The sequence below is a fragment of the Mugil cephalus genome, chromosome 17 (assembly GCF_022458985.1).
Source record: "Mugil cephalus isolate CIBA_MC_2020 chromosome 17, CIBA_Mcephalus_1.1, whole genome shotgun sequence".
NCBI lineage: Eukaryota > Metazoa > Chordata > Actinopteri > Mugiliformes > Mugilidae > Mugil > Mugil cephalus.
In genome coordinates this window covers 15,430,989-15,454,499 of record NC_061786.1, presented here as the reverse complement: position 1 = coordinate 15,454,499, position 23,511 = coordinate 15,430,989, and the positions used below count along the sequence as shown (strand labels likewise).

At 37.3% G+C, this 23,511-nt stretch overlaps 2 protein-coding genes across 2 annotated transcripts; one reads left to right on the top strand and one right to left on the bottom strand.

The window, feature by feature from the left end:
- Nucleotides 1-742: 742 nt before the first annotated feature.
- On the top strand, nucleotides 743-1,804 carry LOC125023394 (fatty acid-binding protein, brain-like). The gene is made up of 4 exons (XM_047610628.1): nucleotides 743-914; nucleotides 1,018-1,190; nucleotides 1,267-1,368; nucleotides 1,490-1,804. The coding sequence occupies exons 1-4, from the start codon at nucleotides 842-844 to the stop codon at nucleotides 1,538-1,540; spliced, it is 399 nt and encodes a 132-aa protein (XP_047466584.1). The 5' UTR covers nucleotides 743-841; the 3' UTR covers nucleotides 1,541-1,804.
- Nucleotides 1,805-6,078: 4,274 nt separating this feature from the next.
- LOC125023807 (neurofilament heavy polypeptide-like) lies at nucleotides 6,079-21,613 on the bottom strand. The gene is made up of 18 exons (XM_047611320.1): nucleotides 20,714-21,613; nucleotides 19,290-19,349; nucleotides 18,972-19,124; nucleotides 17,757-18,853; nucleotides 16,272-17,723; nucleotides 14,000-14,015; nucleotides 13,509-13,559; nucleotides 13,204-13,269; nucleotides 11,230-11,298; nucleotides 11,079-11,120; nucleotides 10,951-10,992; nucleotides 10,681-10,749; nucleotides 9,906-9,938; nucleotides 8,574-8,639; nucleotides 6,522-6,563; nucleotides 6,393-6,437; nucleotides 6,278-6,313; nucleotides 6,079-6,164 (listed from the first exon to the last, which is right to left on the bottom strand). Exons 1-18 carry the CDS (start codon nucleotides 21,147-21,149, stop codon nucleotides 6,079-6,081), a joined length of 3,861 nt encoding a protein of 1,286 aa, XP_047467276.1. The 5' UTR covers nucleotides 21,150-21,613.
- Between the last annotated feature and the right edge of the window lie 1,898 nt (nucleotides 21,614-23,511).

The following is a 23,511-nucleotide window of genomic DNA, read 5'->3' as shown; positions in this document are numbered from 1 at the left end:
TTTTTTGTGATGTGATCACAGCTTCTCCAGGAGAAATCTCTTTACCTGGTCTGTAGATAATTTTATCAATTATTTACAGCTAAACTAATACAAAATGAATGCCTTTTGTCAATAAGGGGTTAAAATGAACACATATTGATCTCTTTTGAACACGTGGTATATCTACACAAGTATCTATGTACAGGTGCAATATCTGGGATATTTGAACACAGGGTAAAGTATGAGTACATTATGTAATATATTAACTTACTGTACTTGATAGTACTTATCTTAACATTAATTATTAATTAAGTATTATTGTGTTAAAGTAAAGCCAGTATTTAGTACAGCGCTACAAAACGTATAGTTGCATATTCTGCGCATGCGTAATAGTCAAAGCCTCGTGGTCTGAGAGGGTCTGAACCTTAAACGCCTTTTTTTAATTTTGTCTAATTCTCTGCGCATGCGTAAATGGAACAGCACGGAGTAACCGTAACTTTATCCCATTGTAGTTTTGAGATGTGTGTACAATTCTTAAAAATGTCTTTTGTATTTGTTTTTATTACTCGTTTTGAAACGCGTGTAAAGAGTCCCAGCCTCACACCAAAACACACAAAAGCCCGAAGGAAAATGCCCCATTTATCCAGGATACGTTTACGGTACATTTTACGATGACCAATCACAGTGCACAACGCGTCTGGCTCAGCCAATCAGCTTGTGGGGCTGCGGCTTACGGCCCCGCCCTCTCTTACAGTATTAATTTGACAGGCAGTCTCTCTGAAGCGGCTGCAGGATTTACTGCACAGAGAGCAGAGACTATCTGACAGTTTGACGCTGACTGGGACCAACAACATCTGCAACGATGGTTGATGCTTTCTGTGGTACATGGAAGCTGGTGGACAGCCAGAACTTTGATGATTACTTGAAGGCAATGGGTAAGCAAAAAAAGAAGAAGTTTATTATTTCATTTCAGTTTATGCTGCAATTTATTGAACACTGGCTTAATGCATGACTAAAAGTTGGCTTTTTCTCTGACAGGTGTCAGTTTTGCCACAAGACAATTGGCCAATGTCGTCAAACCCACAATAACGATTAGCCAAGATGGGGACAAAGTGGTGGTGAAAACCCAGAGCACATTCAAGAACATGGAGGTCTCCGCCAAACTGGGAGAGGAGTTTGACGAGACCACGCCTGATGACCGGCACGTCAAAGTAAGCCGAGCAAAAGTTATAATCTTCGCCGCTAAATGTTTAAATGCTCTCAAATACTCATTCTGTCTGTGTGCAGGCTACCTTCACCGTGGAAGGAGGCAAATTCGTGCAAACGCAGAAGTGGGATGGCAAAGAGTCCACATTCGTCAGAGAAATCAAGGATGGGAAGATGGTGATGGTAAGTGTAAATAGCACTGTGTTAACCACTGTCTTCAGATTTATCAGTAAATGGAGTAATTTGATTCACACAAAAAAAAAAAATCACAGCTTTTCATTTTGTTTTTTGTTTTTTCCTCCAGACATTAACCTTTCAGGGTGTCCAAGCTGTCCGCACATACGAGAAAGCCTAACTTCTTACCAACTATCTGAATTAATGTCAGTGCTGTGAATGATCCACAACGTGAAAGAAATAATAATAATAATAATGATGATGACAAAATGTGCTGTTTATAACTGTATGCAGTGATTTGCACTTGATTTATTGCCGTAACTGGAGCTAAATATTTTTGGGGGGGAGAATCTTTTGTAAGACCTTTTTTAAGAAATTTACACGGTAAACTGTTTCGTTTTCCGCGTAGTGTGTGAAAAAGGGGAAAATAAACTGCTGAACTAAACCCTTCTCGTGCCTTTGTTCCTCTTTATCTCTTTCTTTCTTTCTGTGCAACTTTGTATACAACTCCTACATTTCTGTTCAGACACGTCAGCTTTAGTCACGGGGCACAGTGTGGCCCCTGTGACGGGTCAGTCCCAGGTGACAGCTGCAGGGCGACCGTGCAGCAGCAGTGGCAGCAGCAGCAGCAGCGAAAGGTTCACTGTGACCACTGAACTCGGTCGAGTGAACGTCCCCTAGTAACCTCCAGATGGTCCGAGTCAAGCCGGCGGAGCTGGAGGTGTGGGGGTGGTGATGTCACTCGCCTCGTGATAATCCGGTTAAGTTGTGGTGTCATTACGTAGAGGCATCATTCGATGGCATGTGGACCAACCGTGACATGAGAGCGAAGGGATGTGGGCAGCCTGAATCCGTCCAATATTGCACAGTTCAAAGTCTATAAATAGAGTCAACAAACAAACCTTTGTCCGAGCGCAACGTTTATTTGTTTATAACGTTTTTTTGTACCTCGTCCAGCATTTCCCACATTTGAAGAAGCTGAAGTTTCCCCCAGTTTCTCCCTGCGTGCTGCATCCAGCCTACCGAGCACTGCGACTATACAAGTGGCCATTCTTCAACTTTGGCCGTCTCTGAATAGCCAAAGAAACTCTGGTAACTGGAGTGGAACTCATTTGGCTGTTGCTCAGCTGAATTCATTTAAATTTAAAATCTGTTTTTATGTCTTTATGCTCCAGTTATAGGACACTAAACACGTGTCCCTCCTCCTCGACGTTCATGTGTGTGAGTTGTCATGTGAAAAGACCAAGGAATTCAAGTTTTCACAGTGGTTTAAAAAAAAAAAGAGAGAAAAAAGGGGAGATTGTTGTGTTTTACTGTGTAGGAGAAACACTGAGAGGTAATAGTTTAGTGTTTCTTCTGTCCTCGGTGGTGGCAGGAGAGCAGCAGGAGTTTCCTCCTTTGTGAGGAATCTGTGTCAGTGGAGTAAGCTAACCCGTAGTAACCTCGCTATGGCCTCATCAGGGAATCACAGCGTGAGGACCTGTCAGTAGTATAAAGTAAATCTTCTTTGGTTCAATTGTCCAACTACTGTTGCACTACTCATCGGGTCCATAACTACCTTTAATCACAATGAGGTCATGCTCTTGGTAATGATTCTGGAAAACATGTGATGATGATGATGAGATGAACTTTTACACTGCGGCTCAAAGATTTCTACTAAGGCCATAGCAATAAGCTGCTTTTCTTCTTCCCCGCAGGGAATTTAGCATCCGGGGGTCAGTGGGTGGGACGCTACACCTGGGGCGCTGCCAGGAATCTTGGGCCCCATGGGAAATAAACAAATAAATAAACAAATAAATCACATCGGGCCCCACTCCTTCCTCCCACTCCTTCATTTGAATTTCAAATCAGACCAGAAAAAAATCAAGTCATTTTCATGTAGGAAATCAAGGTCAATGAAGGGACCATATATGGTACCCTAACTCTAGCCTGTAGCTAGCTAGCTAGTTTATTGCACTATGAACAACTGGTTATTTTCTGCCACTCACAAACTATAGAGGCTACACACCTTTCTTACATAAGATCTGGCTCACATTTTTTTTTCAATCTCCATTTCACACAGGGGTGGTTGGTCAATACTATTTACCCTTTGATTAGCAGATATTTAACTTTTCCTGCCAAAAAAATCACTTATTTTACTACTATATTTTATTATTATATTGCATTATATTTTTATGATGATGGTTTGATAATTTCTCTTTTTTTTAGCTTGGAATTGCCTAACCTCCCCTCCCACCCCCATACGACATCACTAGCTACACCTTAGCATCATCACAGCAGCAGTAACATGAAACACCATGATGTGTTCCACAGGTAGCATCTGGACTGCTCCCACATATGTTTAAATGTCTCTAAGCGTAAATAATACACATCACATGCAAAATTACTGTACCTTATTTCTCCTTCACGTGAAAGAAAAGAGTTACTACTTTCAAATGTATTCACGTCACAAAGAAAAGCTCAGATGAAGTGTGGTAGCTGGCATCTTTAAAGAAAACACAAACACTTGCATCGCTATGTTTTTAATGTCGGTTCGCTACTATTCACAAGCACAATGGGGGACGTCATACATAATGAGATTCTACTGCATTTAAAGAGCAGTTTCAGTAGTAATGGATCGGGGATAAAACATTTATTTACAACAACATTATTACGTATGCACGATTTGCTATATACGATGTTGGCAACACTAGCGAGAGACACATGGGCATTTTCGGGGCATCAAACACCTTAATTCATGTGCACAAGTTTGTGTGTGCCATACTTTAAAGTGTAATATCACAGCGCATCAAAACAAAAACACACACACATTGTCATGCACAGTCTATTCAAAGACTATCCGACAAACATACAGTGACGTAAAGTATTGCACATGTTCACCTGGCAGGAGTGAAACAAATATCTTTCTGTTGTCACCGTGAATCAAAATGTCATTCGCTGTGACCAACGTCTACCATATATTCATGTATTCATTCATTTTGGAAAAAGCCAGTCTCAACTAGTCGGAGCGTCAACAGAAAACTGCAGCTGTTGCAGTAGCCGGAGCTCACAGAGTTAGAGAGTGTGCATCATCCCTGGACCGGTAAAGAGAGTGGTCCTAATTTAAAGGACAAGTGGATTTACATTTAAATACACACAGGATTAGTGCCTCAGGCTCTAATAACTGCAACATATGGAAAAAAAAAAACAAGCGCTGCACCATATGTACGTGCAGGCCGAGACATGTTTTACATCTGAGATCATCCTCACAAACGTGATTCTGTCTGCAACAGGGCGTGATCACAGGGTGAGCCAGTATAATCAAAGACGTAAAAGCTTCAGCGCACAACTTAACATTTGTCATTTTTCATTCCTTTAGAATGACTTTTGTTGCCTTTACTGTAGACAACAGACATCCTCTTTAAGTTACTGTGCATTTTATCACAGTGAATCTGAGATGTCGATATAAGATATGCATAATATTATTTATTATATATAACCATAGGATTACGTAGACAATATTACTTAGTGACTGGTTTTTTAAGAACCGGCTCAAAAAGGTTTGTCAAGTTTCTACTCTGTGCACACAGATAAACAGCCAGCGACCAAAGTCTGCAACAGTGTGTTTTTGGTCAGTCAAGGAATTGCAGAATGAATCTGGTACTTGATGATAGAAACGATGGGAACAAAATAAAACCGAACTCGCACCTCGTTCCGAGAGTTCAGGCAACGCTTGTCATTGGCACCGGTATCAAAATGAGGAGCTGGTGCAGGTATCTGGATGCTTAAATAAGACTTGAAATGTTTCAGGTAGTGTTTCATCAGTAAGTTTGGGAGCTCTCATATACAGTGCAAGGTCATTCCTTTTTGATTCCTTAAAAAAATAAAAAAAATAAAATGGAAAAAAGTGTAGCTTTATAAATAGAAAAACGTTTTAGTTTTCATTTATTTGTACCCAGCAGGGGGAAAAAAAAGGTAATATCAAGTATTACGTTACGCTAATTAACACTATAAATGCCCAGTTGTGAATTCAAGGGCTTTACAAGCAAGAGAAGCAGCATATTAGAAACTTTTCCATTTAGCCTATGATGAAAAAAAAAAATACACTAAACCTTCGCAGATGACCGCACATAAAATCCAATGTACAATTACTGTACAAACCACTTTTTCAAGTAAATGTGAGAGAAAACGAGAGGAAATGAATCTCGTCCACCTTCAAGTAGCCTACGGCCATGTTTGCGTCATAGTTTAATTTTATACAATATGTCACTACTTTAATATATATTGCACCGTGGTGAATAACACAGACTTATTTTTTTTTAACAAGTAAATTAAGTGATCTGTAAAATACATGAAAAGCTCAAAAATGTTGCTTTCACGACTTAAACAAATGATCCACAGGAGTTAACACATTAGATTGTTCCATTTGAAGTGTTCTGCGTAATGCATCTTTTGAAAATAAAAATAAAACATAAATTAAAATGGAAAAGGAATGACACTGTCTGCATGTATTTGGTACGAGAGCTCAACCAAATCTGGAAATAAAACAAAATGGACCGTCACAATGAAATCACCTCTGTGCAGGGTTTTCTGCTGAAGGTGAAACAAGAGAGTATCATCATCATCATCATCATCATCACCATCAGCAGTATCAGCAGCAGCAGCAGGGAGGGACGTGACCTTGTCGTTATCAGTAAATTGTCTAAATTGTAAACCTCAGACTGGATTCAGACTGAAGCCTCAGATCTGCAGCGGTGAGAAGGCGTAGAACGGAAACTGGGCCTCGTCCTCGTCCACGAAGAAACACTGGAAGTAGGGCAGCTCATCTGTGGAGGGGGTAAGAAGGGACAGAACAACATGTTCCTCACAAGTCCAGAGAGAGAGAGAGAGAGCAGCGTCTAGAGTTCGCACGTTTGTGTGATATTTGAGATACACTTACCATCCAAAACGAAGCTGTCTGATACAGAGGGCTCAGCTGTTGAGACAGGGACGCAGTGTTAATCGTAAAACTGTACAACGTTCTTTAACTTGAACATACAGAAACTACACAGTACCTTTAACTTGCTCCTCCTTGGCAGCTTTCTTCTCAACAGCTTTTTCTGCGACGACAATTTTGTGCACGAGGGAGTTAAATAAAGTGACACAGATGTATTTTAGACTGAATGAAATGGATTCACGGATACCTTTCTTTACGGACTCCTGTATCTCCTTAAGAATCCTGTCTTCTGGTGATGACAACAAAACATTAAAAATATTAAAACTGTTTGTGGCATTTTTAAAAATATGTAGTTTACAAATATTTTGCTGGTTTCAAATAATTTAGTTGTGTACCTTTAGCCTTTTCTTCTTTGGCCGTCTTCTTCTCAACTGTTTTATGTAAAAAAAATTATATTTTATATTATTTTTTAATATTATTTTTTAATATTATATTATTAAATTAAACAGTATGATTTAGGGGTGCAAATATTGAAAATTATTTGATAAAATAATGACCTTTTTTGTTTAATTGACTATTTTCAGTATTTTCTGACATTTTGCAGATGATACGATGATGAATAAAATGTGAAATATTTAATTTACAGCAAAATAAAACCAAAAACTTTTTTACCTTTTTTTGACCACATTATATTTATGTATCTATTCATTTAGTTTTTCCTTAAAAAAAAATCAATTACCAAAATAGTGAACTAATCAATCAATGTTAGTTGCTTGAAAAACCGAGATAACTTTATTTTCTTCTTCATATATTTAACCTCCTGAGACCCAAAGTTTTGTTTGCAACACAATTTTAATTTCTCCAAGATATCTGGGATAAGTAGTCCTCATATGTGGACACAGGGGTTTTTTCATTGTGTAATACAATGAAGTCACCAATGTGCATCAAATGTATAAAACTTTTTCAGTACTTGAACATTGCTGTGCAAAAACAGGATTGCAAACAGTGAAGTCACAAATAAGTACTTGCTAATTAACGACATTGAAATTCGTTATTGATATAATTTCTTACTTTTGCACGTCATATCAAACTAGACACGTTAAAAAGCATAAATGAACAAGTTTCAACCGTGAAACATGATGAGGTTTTGTACCTCAACCACTTATGTCCCGTAATCAGCTGTAGAACGAATGAATGTATTGACACTTTGAAAACTATGAGGACAACAAGTCTAAATGAAGCAGAATAAGCTGCCACAAACCTAAAACTTAATGTCCCCATATAAGGACGCTGGGTCTCAGGAGGCTAATATATATTTTTCATTACTATAAATCATATCTTGCAACATATGATACTCCAAACTAACCGTGTACCTTTCTTTGCTGCAGTGGTTTTGACCTTTTCTTTTAAATGGTGACGCTCTGTTTCACAAATATAAACAAACACAAATGGGCAAGAAATATGCAACAGCTATGAAATACTGCTGTGCGCAAAAAGGAGATATGCTTCTACTTCACCCAGCTACAAAATTCACTAGATCACTAGAAAAGCAAAAAGGGTGAGGGTGGCACAACCAAGAAACCTCTTTGTACCACTTCCTAACAAGGTTCGCCTTGTAAAGCGTTTACAGATCATTGTTAAAGGCTTGGCCAATCGCTAACATTTGAAATATATGTACAGATTTTTAATATATTTTAATTAAAAACATTTGTAAATGGGAGTGGAGGGGTTATTAGAAAGTGGCAGCAACTTCTCATTGTGTTGCTTTACTACCAGCATGCTGTTCTGTAAGCCAAGTAAGCCATGTGAAACTGATGTAAATAAATGAACCTACAAAAAAAAAAAAAACATTTATAGACAATAGCCCTATAAACTTGTATTGTCTATAAATATACAGTTATTTTCTTGCTGACTGTAAAATGTCTAGACTTTCATCACATTCAGCAGAAAAATGTTTTTATTCTATTGTCAGACCGGGCGATTCCCCTCCGAGTGACTACATTTACAGTCTGCCTTCATGTTGTAACCAGATTACGTGGTGTAATCAGATTACCAGAGCTGGTTACATGAAGGGCTGCCTGTACTGAAGCCCCCACAAATGTACCTTTCTTCACATGGACTGGTTTGGTCTTTTTCCTCAACATGGCTGCATCATCAGGGACAAAATGCAGTTGATAAAACACACTAACATTAATCCCATTACTAAATTCAGAAATAAAGCATGTACCAGTTCAATGTTTTCATTCTGTCGTAGACAAATATAATAAATGAACATGTGCCATCGCCTTGAGCACTGTACCTTTCTTTACTGCAGCTGTAGGCTTTTCCATTTCTTTAGGGGCCTCCACTTCTGCAAACAGGAAAACTGAGGTCAGACATATGCAGTGCATATGACAGCATTAGTCTAATAAAACAAAACAAACAAACAAACAAAAAAAAAACACTTATTGCTGCACTAAAATAAAAAAATAAGTGAAGCATAAGATGAGGCATCTACATCTAGAAAGCTGGGATCATTTTTTTGAATGTGCTTCATGTTGCTTTGCAAAACAGCCAGAAGACATTTTCATTTTCAGGTTCTCTTCACTAATAAAAAAGCTAAATCAATCATCAAAGTTTATAATTAACTACTATAATTAACTACCACTTGACTGGTGTTGCTTCTGGCTCTATGCAACGCCTGTTCCATGTTGTCTGCAACTTTTTTTAATTTTAGATGTAATCGGCCACACCAGAGCAAAGCACATGAAGCTGGAAGATGTTGAGAGGTACGGGGCGTACTCCTAACAACACAATGTCAGTTGTTGGTGGATCAAATTTCATTGGCATGGAAATCTTCGGTAAATATGTTTTGTCGAAGGAAAGAGGCGGACAGCTCTTCGCCCACGGCGATGCAGCTGAGGATCTGTGCCACCCCCCCCAAACATCTCTGTGATTACAGATCACTGTAATCACACCGGAGTACAGAAGCGCTACTACTCATGTACCTTTCTTCACATGGACTGGTTTGGGCCTTTTTCTCAACATGGCTGAACCATTAGGGAAGAGACAGAGTCAATAAATTTGCAGTTATTACTCTGCGTGTCATAAAACTGACACAAAGAGTAAATGTTGTTTTATACCTTTTTTAGTAGCTGGTTTGCCTTTCTCCTCTTGTACCTTGGGCTCTGAGCAAATAAGAATGTTGGCTTTTTAAGATAATAAGGGAGTAGCTTAGTTGCTATTGACAGTAGTTACAGTGTAGTTGCTTCGCTACAGTTCTATAAAGATGACAACATAAGAAAATAATCTACAGTGGCGGGCTACCTTTCTTCTTTAGGAGTAGTTTGACTTTTTCCCTCTTTGTGTCAGCCTCTGTTTTAGAAGAGGCCAAAGTCAAATTAAAATAAAAAAAAATGTTTCAACTGTTTAGTATTCAGCATAGAAATATGAATGAAAGTTTTAAATAAGGCGTACATCTGTGTAACTCCTAATTAAATATCTACCTTTCTTTTCATGAGCTGGTTTGGGTTTCTCCTTTTTAACCTCTGCTTCTGAGTGTGAAACAGGTTGAAAGGAACATTTCAGTCGGCGCGTTAATGACATTTTACTTGAATAAACAATAAAAACAGACAGAGCACGTCTGCACTACCTTTTTTGGCAAGAACGGGCTTGGCGTCAGTTCCTAAAAAGAGAAAAAAGCTCGGTCAGTGACGTGAATACTCAGCAGCTGCATCAGTCGTGACCTGAGTACATGACTGGATTATGACCACGACACAACAGCACAGCAAACAGCAGTTTGTACAGCAGAGGTCCTTTTGCATAAAAGCAATGCAAACACTCAGTTCCACTGTGTACCTTTCTTTTTTGCAGCAGGTGTGGGTTTTGCCTTGGTAACAGCTACTAGAATATCAAACCACCAGAAACCACTAAGTAACTATTGCGTAATATATAAAGTGGGTCAAAGCAGAAGAGAAATCCCAATTCTGACCTTTTTTGGGAGTCACTGGCTCGGCCTTTTTCTCCTTGAGAACTTCAGCTGCAAATAATAATAAAAATGAATAAATAAAATATAAATCTGTATAGTTTTCTGCAGAGGTTTTCATGTGGCACACATACGAAGTTCTGACAAATTAAATATCTGCAAACTGATCTACTGCAAAGAGTCAAAAGCAGGTTAAACATATAGAAATTCACAATTTACATTATGGTCTCTGATATTATTGACCAATAAAACATTCAATCACTACCTTTTTTCGTTGGTGCTGGTTTGACTTTTTCTTTCGGAGTCACAGGCACTAAGAACACACAAAGTGTCGGTGTGTTGAAACTCAAATAGATTTTTAACATGTTTGCAATTTACGTAAAATAAAAGTGAACACGCAATAAACTATTAAAGTCAGTTGTGTGAATAAACAAAAGTATACCTTTCTTCAGCGGCACCACTTTCACCTTCTCCTTTGCAAGAGAGATGTTTCTGGGTGGTACGTGCGCCTCTGGAAAAGAAATAAAAGAGGTTTGATTCAATGTTTGTACGTCTTTATTATCTCCGAGCAGCATAAAGGTCAAGTGTATTCTTACCTTTAACTACCGGTGCTGCTTTTGTTCTGATTGGAGCAGGTTCTAATGAAAGACATTGTAAATTCAAGACTCATTGGAACTATAAATCATAAAATGGTCCAACCTTTCAGTCTTACCTCTCTTTGTCAGAACTGGTTTGAGCTTCTGTTTCTTAGCTGCTAAACAAAACATATAACACAATGTTCAGCACATAAATAAAAGACGCTCTCTGATCTTTTAAACCTGTACAGTATATGTGGCGTACTTGTCTTTTCAGAGACTGTTTTGACTTTTGGGGCCTTGACCACTGAAAAAAAGAAAGAGAGAACACGTTAAGATGAATATTTGAAGTTATTTCGCGAACAATAAGATAAATTAATCTGAAACAAAAGAAAGATTAAATGCAATAAATGTACCTTTCTTCATAGGCACTATTTTCACCCTCTCTTTCACCAGAGAGGCATTTCTAGGAGCGCTGTCTAGTTCTGTTGGCACAAATGTAGGAGCGAATTACACATCAAGTTTCTCACTTTGCGTTTTTTTAATTATTTTACGACATTCATCACTCTTACCTTTTGCTGAGATGACTGGTTTGGCCTTTTGTTTTGGAGCCTCTGTTTGTCAAAATCACAATATTTTAATAGTTAAACTCCCATGGTGATAATTAATATTTTTTTGCTTTTTATGATCTAATATAACGTGAATGTTACCCTTCTTTGCAGGAGCTGCTTTGGCCTTTTCCTTTGGTGCCTCTGTTTTACAGTGTAAGATAATAAAGTTAGCCCCTGTCCACATTTTGATTAGTTCAAATGTACATTGTAAATGTGTCACCGTCTTTGATATAGTTGCATAAAATCAATGCTTTTTTTAAAAAAAAAAAAAAAGTCCATAACTGTCTTTATGAAAGCCGTTACCAGTAGTTTTTTCTTTGTGTAACCTGTAAACAGTGCTGATACAGTCCTATTGTTCAATTTACTGGGTGCACATGTGCAGTTTAAAAAATCTACAAGAACAGGAGAGATGGTTTAATAGTCTCTCCTACGCATACAGGATATCAACAGGGAATACAGTAAAGTCACATCACTCCTGAATAATTTTAGGCACACACAATATAAATATATTGTAAAAGTGATATGGTTTCCAGATATTTGTACAGGCGTATAAAGTGACCACTGATGGGAGTGCAAGCGTTATCTATGGCGGGTATGCTTGTGACGTCATAGCAAGCGAAGTCTCCATGGTTACGGCCACTGAGTGGCAAAAAGTGACAGTAGAACATGGAGATTAGCAGCATTAGTTTTAATCATAGGCTTTAATAGCGTTTAAATTGTAACATTAATAATAAACAAAATGCGTAGAGCTTCAGAAGCAGTCGGACATATCTGTGAAAAGAATCTCCGACAAAGGAAGTAAATGGATTGCCGCATTACGAAAAAACAGCTGGAATCCAGGCACCGAAACCTGGTGTTGAGGTTCACATTTTGCGTCAGGTAAACTTAATTTATGCTGTATTTTTTTTTTTAGTTACGGCCGACAGTATAACTTTAAGCTCCAACAATATAAAACAATAAACGAATACTTGCGATCACTCCTTGTTACACTATTGTATGGCTAACGTTAACTTCTCAGTAAAGCTCCTAGCGTTAGCATCTTTTATTTAGCTAACATACATTTATCCTAATGAAATGAGCTAAAACTAACTGAAACTGAGGCTAATCCACTTTCTCAAATAAGGGGGTGCTCTAGTCTAGTACAAAGCCGTTGGAGCTGTGTTGTATCAGGATGATTTCTGGCCACATGTCAATAGTCGTGGACCATTTGTTTTGTTGTTTGGCAGGTCGTATGGATCATTGTCGAGTGATTTGATAATCCACATTTTCCCTGCTATACTTTCACTCTCACAATAAGGCCTACCTTTCTTTTTAGGGGCTGTTTTTTCCTTTTCCTTCACTGCATCTGTGGAATTACAGCAAATCAACCTGGTTCAGCTACTGTACAACACATCAACGTTATATCCTTCATAATCTTAACATAAGAATATCCTAACATATGACTAACTTTAGATTTTGTATGTTGTACATAAAACATAGTTACCCATGTTGTCTCACCTGCTTTTGTAATATTAAGATGTTCCCGCTTGAGGACAGACGCAACCTCCTTCTTCAACACTTTTATTTTCTTTACAGATTTTTTGGGTGTAGCATCTGAAATAAAGAAGTTTCCAAATTATAAATTCCACAGAAGGAAGAAATATATACGTCAAGGAACAAATTAAGACTATGAATTGGGAGCCTCATGGAAGCATTGTATGTTGTGAATTACAATTTTTATTCTTTTTATTGTCTTTTTTTTAAGTGAAGTAGTCATCTTGAAGTAGTTATCTATATTACCTTTTTTTACATGTTGAGGTTTGGCTTTTTGCTTTGACTCCTTCTTGGTCTCCTTTGGAGGTGCCACTGGTGGAAAATTATGACATCAAAAAGTATGAAGATACAGTGCTATTTATTATGTAACATGTTCCATTAATATATCACTTTTTATCTATACTGATAAAAGGTAATGCAAAGTAGACAAATGTAAATGGAAATTGGAATTTGGATGACTGATGAGTTATTAGATGCATATAAGCAGCTTAAAAATGCAATTTATTACAAACAAATAGAAAAGTGACATAAGACTGAAGGCGTGTTCATACCGTTCTTTGTCAGTTCAGGTTTGGCTGCCACCTTAGGAACTTCAGGGACATCTGTTATTCAGGAGGATTCAGAAAACAAAATTTATAAGCACATCTTAATTTTTACATCAGTATTAGAAGATTTGTATTTTTAGTGCACTCTCTGGAGAAACATTTCAGGTGTGACCTCTAACCAAAGCCACCTGATACACAGTTGGGTGTGGTCAGAAGTAGTTTTTGCTGGTCTCCAGTAAAATCACACAAGAGTTTCAGTTTCCACTTTCATTTATAATTAATTTGCTAGGGATATCCTTTATTCTAATATATGTATTGTAATGTGACTATAACTAGGTCTATTGTGGCATTTTACTAATTCAGTTTTACATTTACACTAAGCAGCTTTGAGTTCATATATCATTTCAGGTTACTTACCCGTCTTTGTAATGTTCCTTTGTTCCTTTTTCAGGACAGGAAGCACATGTTTTTTAGCTACTTTTAGCACCTTTGCTGACTTCTTAGGTTCAACAGCTGAAACAGAAGATAAAAAGAAAAGTCAGCATCAGATAAGTGTTGTTGATTTATTATTAGTTTACTGAATCATTTCTTAGAATTTATTTTAATCTTAATTTTGACTAGATCTTTGCTGCTACCTTTAATTCACATGTGCCAAGTCATAGTATAAATGACATTACAAGTTGTTTTCCGATGCATTTCTTAAATCAAATGAGTCTCCATTAGGATAAGAATGTAGAGGCAGTGCAAAAGATACTACTTGGTCATGGTTAAAGAGCTTTTGCAAACCAACAGTGACTGGACCTGAGCAATAGTCACGTGCTGTGTTGGCCCATCAATCTACCCCAAACTCATTTTTAATGCTTCTAACAGTGGTGCAAGAATGGCACTTGAAGACTGACGTAAATGGAAATAATTTTAAGCAGTAATATTACTATATGTAAAAAACTTAATAATAATAATAATCTGCACCTGATCCTTCACTTCCCACAGTTGCCACTATAAATACAAAATACCTTCTCTACGGCTGGAGACAGAAGAATAAAAAACATTTCTGTCAGTAGACTAGTAAATCCTTTACTCTGAACATAAAACGTAGTTACCCATGTTGTCTCACCTGCTTTTGTAATATTAAGATGTTCCCTCTTGAGGACAGACGCAACCTCCTTCTTCAACACTTTTATTTTCTTTACAGATTTTTTGGGTGTAGCATCTGAAATAAAGAAGTTTCCAAATTATAAATTCCACAGAAGGAAGAAATATATATGTCAAGGAACAAATTAAGACTATGAATTGGGAGCCTCATGGAAGCATCACAGTAGCTGACCACTATTGATCATGGATCATTATATTCTGCAACTGCTATAAACGCTGGGCTGTTGCCCTGTACCTACCTGTCTTAGCGACTTTCTTCTTCAGAGCTGCTTTTTCTTCTTTAAGAGTCGTCTTGCTTTCTTTCTCTGTCTTTATAGGTTTTGTCTGTTCCTTCACTTCTTTGGGAATCTTCTCTTCCTTAACCTCTTTCTCCTCTGCAGGTGGTTTCTTTTCCTCTTTCACTTCTTTGGGAGGTTTCTGAACTTCTTTCTTTTCTTTGAGATGTTTCTTTACTTCTTTCTCCTTTTTGATGGGTTTCTTTACATCCTTCTCTTCTGTAAGTGGTTTCTTCTGCTCTTTCGCTTCTTTTGGAGGTTTCTTTACTTCTTTTTCTTCTTTGAGGGGTTTCTTTACTTCCGCCTCATCTGCAGAGGGTTTCTTCTCTTTCTTGTCTTTGAGAGGTTTCTCTACTTTCTCCTCTTCTTTAGATGATTTCTTATGCTCTTTCTCTTCTTTGGGAGGTTTCTTAACTTCTTTTTCTTCTTTGAGAAGTTTCTTTGCTTCTGTCTCTTCAGTAGATGGTTTCTTCTCTTTCTTGTCTTTTAGAGTTTTCTTCACTTCCTTCTCTTCTGTTGGTGATTTCTTTTTCTCTTCTTTGAGAGGTTTTTTTACTTCAATCTTTTCTGTAGATAGTTTCTTCTCATCTTTCTCTTCCTTGTGAGGTTTCTTCACCTCTTTGTCTTCTTTAGGTTTCTTGACTTCTTTTTCGTCTTTAGGTTTCTTGACCTCTTGGTCTTCTTTAGGTTTCTTGACTTTTTCATCTTTAGGTTTTTTGACTTCTTTTTCTTCTTTAGGTTTCTTGACTTCTTTGTCTTCTTTAGGTTTCTTGACTTCTTTTTCGTCTATAGGTTTCTTGACTTCTTTTTCTTCTATAGGTTTCTTGGCCGCTTTTTCTTCTTTTAAAGGTTTCTTGACATCTTTGTCTTCTGTAGGTTTCTTGACTTCTTTTTCGTCTATAGGTTTCTCGAATTCTTTGTCTTCTTTTGGTTTCTTGATTTCTTTTTCTTCCTTAGGTTTCTTGACCTCTTTGTCTTCTTTAGGTTTCTTGACTTCTTTTTCGTCTTTAGGTTTCTTAACTTCTTTTTCTTCTATAAGTTTCTTGACGTCTTTGTCTTCTTTAGGTTTCTTAACTTCTTTGTCTTCTTTAGGTTTCTTGACTTCTTTTTCGTCTAAAGGTTTCTTGACTTCTTTGTCTTCTTTTGGTTTCTTGACTTCTTTTTCATCTTTGTTTTTGATTCTTTTTCTTCCTTTAGGTTTCTTGACTTCTTTTTCGTCTTTTGGTGTCTTGACTTCTTTTTCGTCTATAGGTTTCTTGACTTCTTTGTCTTCTTTTGGTTTCTTGACTTCTTTGTCTTCTTTAGGTTTCTTGACCTCTTTTTCTTCTAAAGGTTTCTTGACTTCTTTTTCGTCTTTTGGTGTCTTGACTTGTTTTTCATCTTTAGGTTTCTTGACTTCTTTGTCTTCTTTTGGTTTCTTGACTTCTTTTTCGTCTTTTGGTGTCTTGACTTCTTTTTCGTCTTTAGGTTTCTTGACCTCTTTTTCTATCTTAGGTTTCTTGACATCTATGTCTTCTTTAGGTTTCTTGACTTCTTTGTCTTCTTTAGGTTTCTTGACTTCTTTTTCTTCTAAAGGTTTCTTGACTTCTTTTTCGTCTTTTGGTGTCTTGACTTCTTTTTCGTCTTTAGGTTTCTTGACTTCTTTGTCTTCTTTTGGTTTCTTGACTTCTTTTTCGTCTTTTGGTGTCTTGACTTCTTTTTCGTCTTTAGGTTTCTTGACTTCTTTTTCTACCTTAGGTTTCTTGACATCTATGTCTTCTTTAGGTTTCTTGACTTCTTTGTCTTCTTTAGGTTTCTTGACTTCTTTTTCGTCTTTTGGTGTCTTGACTTCTTTTTCGTCTTTAGGTTTCTTGACTTCTTTGTCTTCTTTTGGTTTCTTGACTTCTTTTTCGTCTTTTGGTGTCTTGACTTCTTTTTCGTCTTTAGGTTTCTTGTCTTCTTTTTCTACCTTAGGTTTCTTGACATCTTTGTCTTCTTTAGGTTTCTTGACTTCTTTGTCGTCTTTAGGCTTCTTGACGTCTTTGTCTTCTTTAGGTTTCTTGACTACTTTGTCGTCTATAGGTTTCTGTACTTTTTCGTCTTTAGGCTTCTTGACTTCTTTTTCGTCTTTTGGTGTCTTGACTTCTTTTTTGTCTTTTGGTTTCTTGACTTCTTTTTCGTCTTTTGGTTTCTTGACATCTTTTTCTACCTGAGGTTTCTTGATTTCTTTTTCTTCCTTAGGTTTCTTGACCTCTTTTTCTTCTTTAGGTTTCTTGACTTCTTTTTCGTCTATAGGTTTCTTGACTTCTTTTTCATCTTTTGGTTTCTTGACTACTTTTTCTTCTTTCGGTTTCTTGACCTCTTTTAATACTTTAGGTTTCTTGACCTCTTTGTCTTCTTTAGGTTTTTTGACTTCTTTTTTGTCTTTTGGTGTCTTGACCTCTTTGTCATCTATAGGTTTCTTGATGTCTTTTTCTACCTTAGGTTTCTTGACCTCTGTGTCTTCTTTAGGTTTTTTGACTTCTTTTTCGTCTTTTGGTATCTTGACTTCTTTGTCATCTATAGGTTTCTTGACTTCTTTTTCTTCCTTAGGTTTCTTGACCTCTTTGTCTTCTTTAGGTTTTTTTACTTCTTTTTCATCTTTTGGTATCTTGACTTCTTTGTCATCTATAGGTTTCTTGACTTCTTTTTCATCTTTGGGTTTTTTGATTTCTTTTTCATCTTTTGGTGGTGTCTTCACTTCTTTTTCTTCCTTAGGTTTCTTGACTTCTTTTTCAACCTTAGGTTTCTTGACCTCTTTGTCTTCTTTATGTTTCTTGACTTCTTTTTTGTCTTTTGGTGTCTTCACTAATTTTTCTTCTTTAGGTTTCTTGACTTCTTTTTCTTCCTTAGGTTTCTTGACTTCTTTTTCAACCTTAGGTTTTTTGACCTCTTTGTCTTCTTTAGGTTTCTTGACTTCTTTTTTGTCTTTTGGTGTCTTCACTAATTTTTCTTCCTTAGGTTTCTTGACTTCTTTTTCTTCCTTTGGAGGTGTCTTCACTTCTTTTTCAACCTTAGGTTTCTTGACTTCTTTTTCATCTTTTGGAGGTGTCTTCACTTCTTTTTCGTCTTTTGGTTTCTTGACTTCTTTTTCTGCCTTAGGTTTCTTGATTTCTTTTTTGTCTTTTGGTGTCTTCACTAATTTTTCTTCCTTGGGTTTCTTGACTTCTTCGTCTTCCTTAGGTTTCTTGACTTCTTTTTCATCTTTTGAAGGTGTCTTCACTTCTTTTTCATCTTTTGGTTCCTTGACTTCTTTTTCGTCTTTTGGTTCCTTGACTTCTTTTTCTACCTTAGGTTTCTTGACCTCTTTGTCTTCTTTAGGTTTCTTGACCTCTTTTTCGTCTTTGGGTTTCTTGACTTCTTTTTTGTCTTTAGGTTTCTTGACTTCTTTGTCGTCTTTTGGTGTCTTCACTAATTTTTCTTTCTTAGGTTTCTTGACATCTTTTTTGTCTTTAGGTTTCTTGACTTCTTTTTCTTCTTTTAGTGTCTTGACTTCTTTTACGTCTTTAGGTTTCTTGACGTCTTTTTCTTCCTTAGGTCTCTTGACTTCTTTGTCTTTTTTAGGTTTCTTGACTTCTTTTTCAACCTTAGGTTTCTTGACCTCTTTGTCTTCTTTAGGTTTCTTGACTTCTTTTTTGTCTTTTGGTGTCTGCACTAATTTTTCTTCTTTTGAAGGTGTCTTGACTTCTTTTTCATCCTTTGGTTTCTTGACTACTTTTTTGTCTTTTGGTAGTGCCTTCAGTTTGTCTTCTTTTGGTTTCTTGACTTTCTCTACTTTAAGAGGTTTCTTAACTTCTTTGTCATCTTTATGTAGTTTCTGGACTTTCTCTTTGAAGGTTTTCTTGGCTTTCGTCTCGTTCTTAGATGGCGTTTCCTGTTCTTGAAGGGGTTTCACTGTCTTCTCTTCTAAAAGTAATCAGACAGTGTCAATTTATTATATACTCTTTGTGTGGATGGGCTACTGGTTTATATTTGCTTCAAGAAACATGCACTGGTTGTAAACATCCATTTCACTTGTAAGTACCTTTTAGCTTCTTTTCTTTATGTTTAAGTGTTTTTTCGTCATGTTTAGCATCCTTCTTAGGCTCCTCTTCTTTTGGTTTGATAACTACAGTTTCTTTGAGTTTGACTTCCTCCTCTTTTTCCACTTCCTCTTTGGGCCCTGCAGCTCTTAGATCTGTGAACAGCAATACATCTTAAGAAGCAGTTATCTATAGTAAATAATAGTGATGTACTTATACCAAAGCAGTCCATTTATTAAAAAAAAAAAAAAAAAAAAAAAAAAGCATCTCGTGGGCTTGATTCCAGAGTAAAAGAGAGGTTTTAGTTTTAAGAATATTACCTTTAATAAGGGTTTCTTTAACTTCTTTTATTGTGTGTCTTTCCTTGGCTTCTTTCAGAACTGAAGTATACACATAGAGATATGCAACGCAACAATAAAATATACACCATACAGCACTACAATTTGGTGATTGGATCCTTATTATAATCATCATGACAAATATTCATGCAAAAGCACTACAAGCATCACAGTACTAAACACAAGCACACCAGTAAGCACAAAATTTTATCAGACATATGATTTTTTACTGTGTGACTGGACAGATAAGATGTATGATTATGTACAAGTAGATATTATCTTTATTATAGCGATTCTGTAATCGTCATCCAGAACTGTATGAGTGTTTTCCTCAGCATGTTGGCTCATGATGCTCTTTGTATTAATGGCTCCAGGTCAAGTGCAATGACTGAAGGAGGAACCTAATTAGCACCCAGGCAACTCGATTTGTTTGTAGAAAAATAACTGTACTGTATAAAAGCTTATTCCAGTGCAGTCATTTAATCTGGTATTAATAAATCTTGACTGTTGATTGATTGTTGATTGTAACGAGTCTCTATAGTTTGTGTTTTAAAGGAACACACCAACATTTAGTGAAATTCACTCATGCTTTCCGTGGAGTCAGAGAAGAAGAGCAGCATCAGTTCATTTATTCATATCTGATATAGAAACTTATTTTTGTATATGGGCAGGACAAACTGAATGCAAATTTTTGAAGGAAATACAATCATCAGTATAAAGATATAAGTTGATAAAGCCAACATTTAAACTGAGATGTTGTTGTCTTTGCATTTTGCAGACATAAATGAGGGGATGAGGAAAAAACAGGCAGAATAAGAGTCCCTTATTAATCGGAATACAGTTAATAACACACAATAGAAAAAACAAACTTCCGTCAGCTCAAATTCAAGATTTAACCTTGAATCTTGAATCTGTAAATCCACTTTACATGTGATTGTACTCACTCAATCACAGGTAAAAACTAATTCTGAAATCTCTTGTTAAGAATTTTCTGTTAGCTAACCACAAAAAACAACCGAAGATTACATACAGTACTTGGCATCCCACTTTCCAGTTTGTGCTAAGCTAGTCAAAACCCATCTGAACGTACGGGAGGCAGAGAAGTTAAACCGTAACTGTTTTGTTAGCTTAAAACATTCATGCTCTGCTTGATGATTAACAGACAATTAAGTCACAAACACACAATGTTAACACAAAGACAAAAAAATGAAAACATGAATCATGTTATAGTCAGACATGAGGTGCCAGCTCATCGAAGAGCATTCAGTATGCGACATGAATATATTTTTTAACTTCATGACACCATTCCACACCATTTTTATTCAAAACACATGTCTTCCAGATTTCTTTTCATAATAAAAAAACATCATGAATCAAACGTGGTGATAATGGGAAAAGTTCTGTACCTTTCTCATATTTGCGGAGATGTTCTTCTTTGTGCCTTCTTCTGAGACTCTTGATTGGGGTGTGGACCTTCCTCTTTTGCTTAGGTTCTGTCTTTATGTTCTGGCTGTTGTTGTTATTTTCATCCTGATCATCAATGATGTCAGAGTATTCATCTTCATCGTAAACAGGCGGTAAAGTTAGCTCTCCTTTCTCCTCCTCCTCCTCATAATCATCATCATCATCATCTGATTCAGGTACAGAACTGTCATTACTGAGCTTTTCAGAGAGGACAATTTGAAGATCAAGTTGTTGGACTGATGGCTCTTTTTCTTCATACTGCTTTTCTCCTTCCTCCTCTGCTTCATCCTCATCATCTTCCATTTCTACAACTTGATCTTCTTCATCGGTTCTTTCAATGTCAATTTCTTCTGGTTTTTCTTCCTCCTCCTCCGCCATGTGTTTGGTTTTTGTTTCTTTGTCCTCGTTCTCATCTTCTTCCTTCACTTCTACCAAAATGTCATCAGTTTTAGTGTCCTCCTCCTCATTTGCCAAAATATCTTCAGTTTTGGTCTCCCCCTCCTCCTCCTCTTCCTCCTCCTCATCTGCCAAAATGTCTTCAGTTTTGGTCTCCTCCTCCTCCTCCACATCTTCATCCTCATCTGCCAAAATGTCTTCAGTTTTGGTCTCCTCATCCTCCTCTTCATCATCATATGCCAAAATGTCTTCAGTTTTGGTCTCCTCCTCCTCTTCATCATCATAATCTGTCAAGATATCTTCAGTTTTGGCCTCCTCCTCCACATTTTCATCATCATCTGCCAAAATGTCTTCAGTTTTAGTCTCCTCCTCCTCCTCTTCATCATTATCTGCCAAAATGTCTTCAGTTTTGGTCTCTTCCTCCTCCTCCTCTTCTTCATCATCCGTCAAAATGTCTTCAGTTTTGGTTTCCTCCTCCTCTTCATAATCATCATCTGCCAAAATGTCTTCAGTTTTGGTCTCCTCCTCCTCCTCTTCATCATCATCTGCCAAAATGTGTTCAGTTGTGGTCTCCTCCTCCTCCCCTTCTTCATCATCTGTCAAAATGTCTTCAGTTTTGGTCTCCTCCTCCTCTTCATCATCATCATCTGCCAAAATGTCTTCAGTTTTGGTCTCCGGCTCCTCCTCCTCTTCATCATCATCATCTGCCAAAATGTGTTCAGTTGTGGTCTCCTCCTCCTCCCCTTCTTCATCATCTGTCAAAATGTCTTCAGTTTTGGTCTCCTCCTCCTCTTCATCATCATCATCTGCCAAAATGTCTTCAGTTTTGGTCTCCGGCTCCTCCTCCTCTTCATCATCATCATCTGCCAAAATGTCTTCAGTTTTGGTCTCCGGCTCCTCCTCCTCTTCATCATCATCATCTGCCAAAATGTCTTCAGTTTTGGTCTCCTCCTCCTCTTCATCATCATCATCGGCCAAGATGTCTACAGTTTTGGTCTCCTCCTCATCTTCATCATCATCTGCCAAAATGTCTTCAGTTTTGGTCTCCTCCTCCTCTTCATCATCATCATCTGCTAAGATGTCTTCAGTTTTGGTCTCCTCCTCATCTTCATCATCATCATCTGCCAAGATGTCTACAGTTTTGGTCTCCTCCTCCTCATCATCATCATCTGTCAAAACTTCTTCAGCTTTGATCTCCATCTCATCATCATTGACCAAAATGTCTTCAGTTTTGGCCTCCTCCTCTACCAGTTCAGTTTTAACTTCCTCCTCCTCTTCTTCTTCATCTACCAGAACTTCTTCAATTTTGGCCTCCTCCTCTCCTTCCCCTTTTCCCACCAAAACATTTTCAGTTTCTGACTCCTCCTCTTCTTCATCTTCGTCTAATAAAACTTTTTCAGATTTGGCCTCCTCCTCCTCTTCTTCTACCAAAACTTTTTTGGCTTTGTTTTCTTCCTCCTCCTCCTCCTCCTCCTCCTCCTTTTCTTCCTCTTTGTCGACCAAGATGTCTTCCATTTCAGCCTCATCCTCCTTGCCCTCCTCTTCTTCATTGTCTTCCTCTACCAAAACCTCTTCCATTTTTGCATCCTCCCCCTCCTCCTCCTCCTCTCTCTCTTCATCTTCTTCTACCAAACTGTCCTCAATTTTGGCCTCCTCCTCCGCCTCCTGTCTTTCATCATCTGCCAAAACCTCTTCAATTTTGGCCTCCTCCTCCTCCTCCTCCTCTTCTTCATCATCGTAAGTGATTTCCTCCTCCTTCAGTGACGATTCAGGTTCTTCAAGGAATATGTGTTTCATTAGTGACGCGATAGCAATACATTTAGTGTGTGTCATTGATGTTCAATCTTATCAAAGTTACAGAAATATAATGTGTGAATACCCTCGTCTTCCTCTGCCTCCTTTGCTTCGCTGTCAGATTCAGCGGGTGCTTCAGCCTCCACCTCCTCAAACTTTGTGTCTTCACTCATCTCTTCAGCAGAAGCAGCTTCATCTTTGGCTGCATGCATGATCTCTGTAACTGCACCATGAACTTTACATCAAGTCTCCTGTCATGACGTGCACATCTTTGGCATTTTACTCTATCATGCAGCTCTGGGTGTGTTTTAAGGTACAGAAGGAAGTGAATGGGGTAAAATGACAATTATTGTTTATAACATTATGAAGTATAGTATACGCCACATGCTGCAGTTAGTGATTTCCCCTTGTGCTTATCATATTATTGTTATTAGCTTACAGTGTATATCAAATAAGTTAATTTCTCAGCATAGAGATATTTAAATACTTGATGAAAGGACATAGCTTTTAACTTTATAACTTGTTGAACAATGTGATAGGTATAGATTTC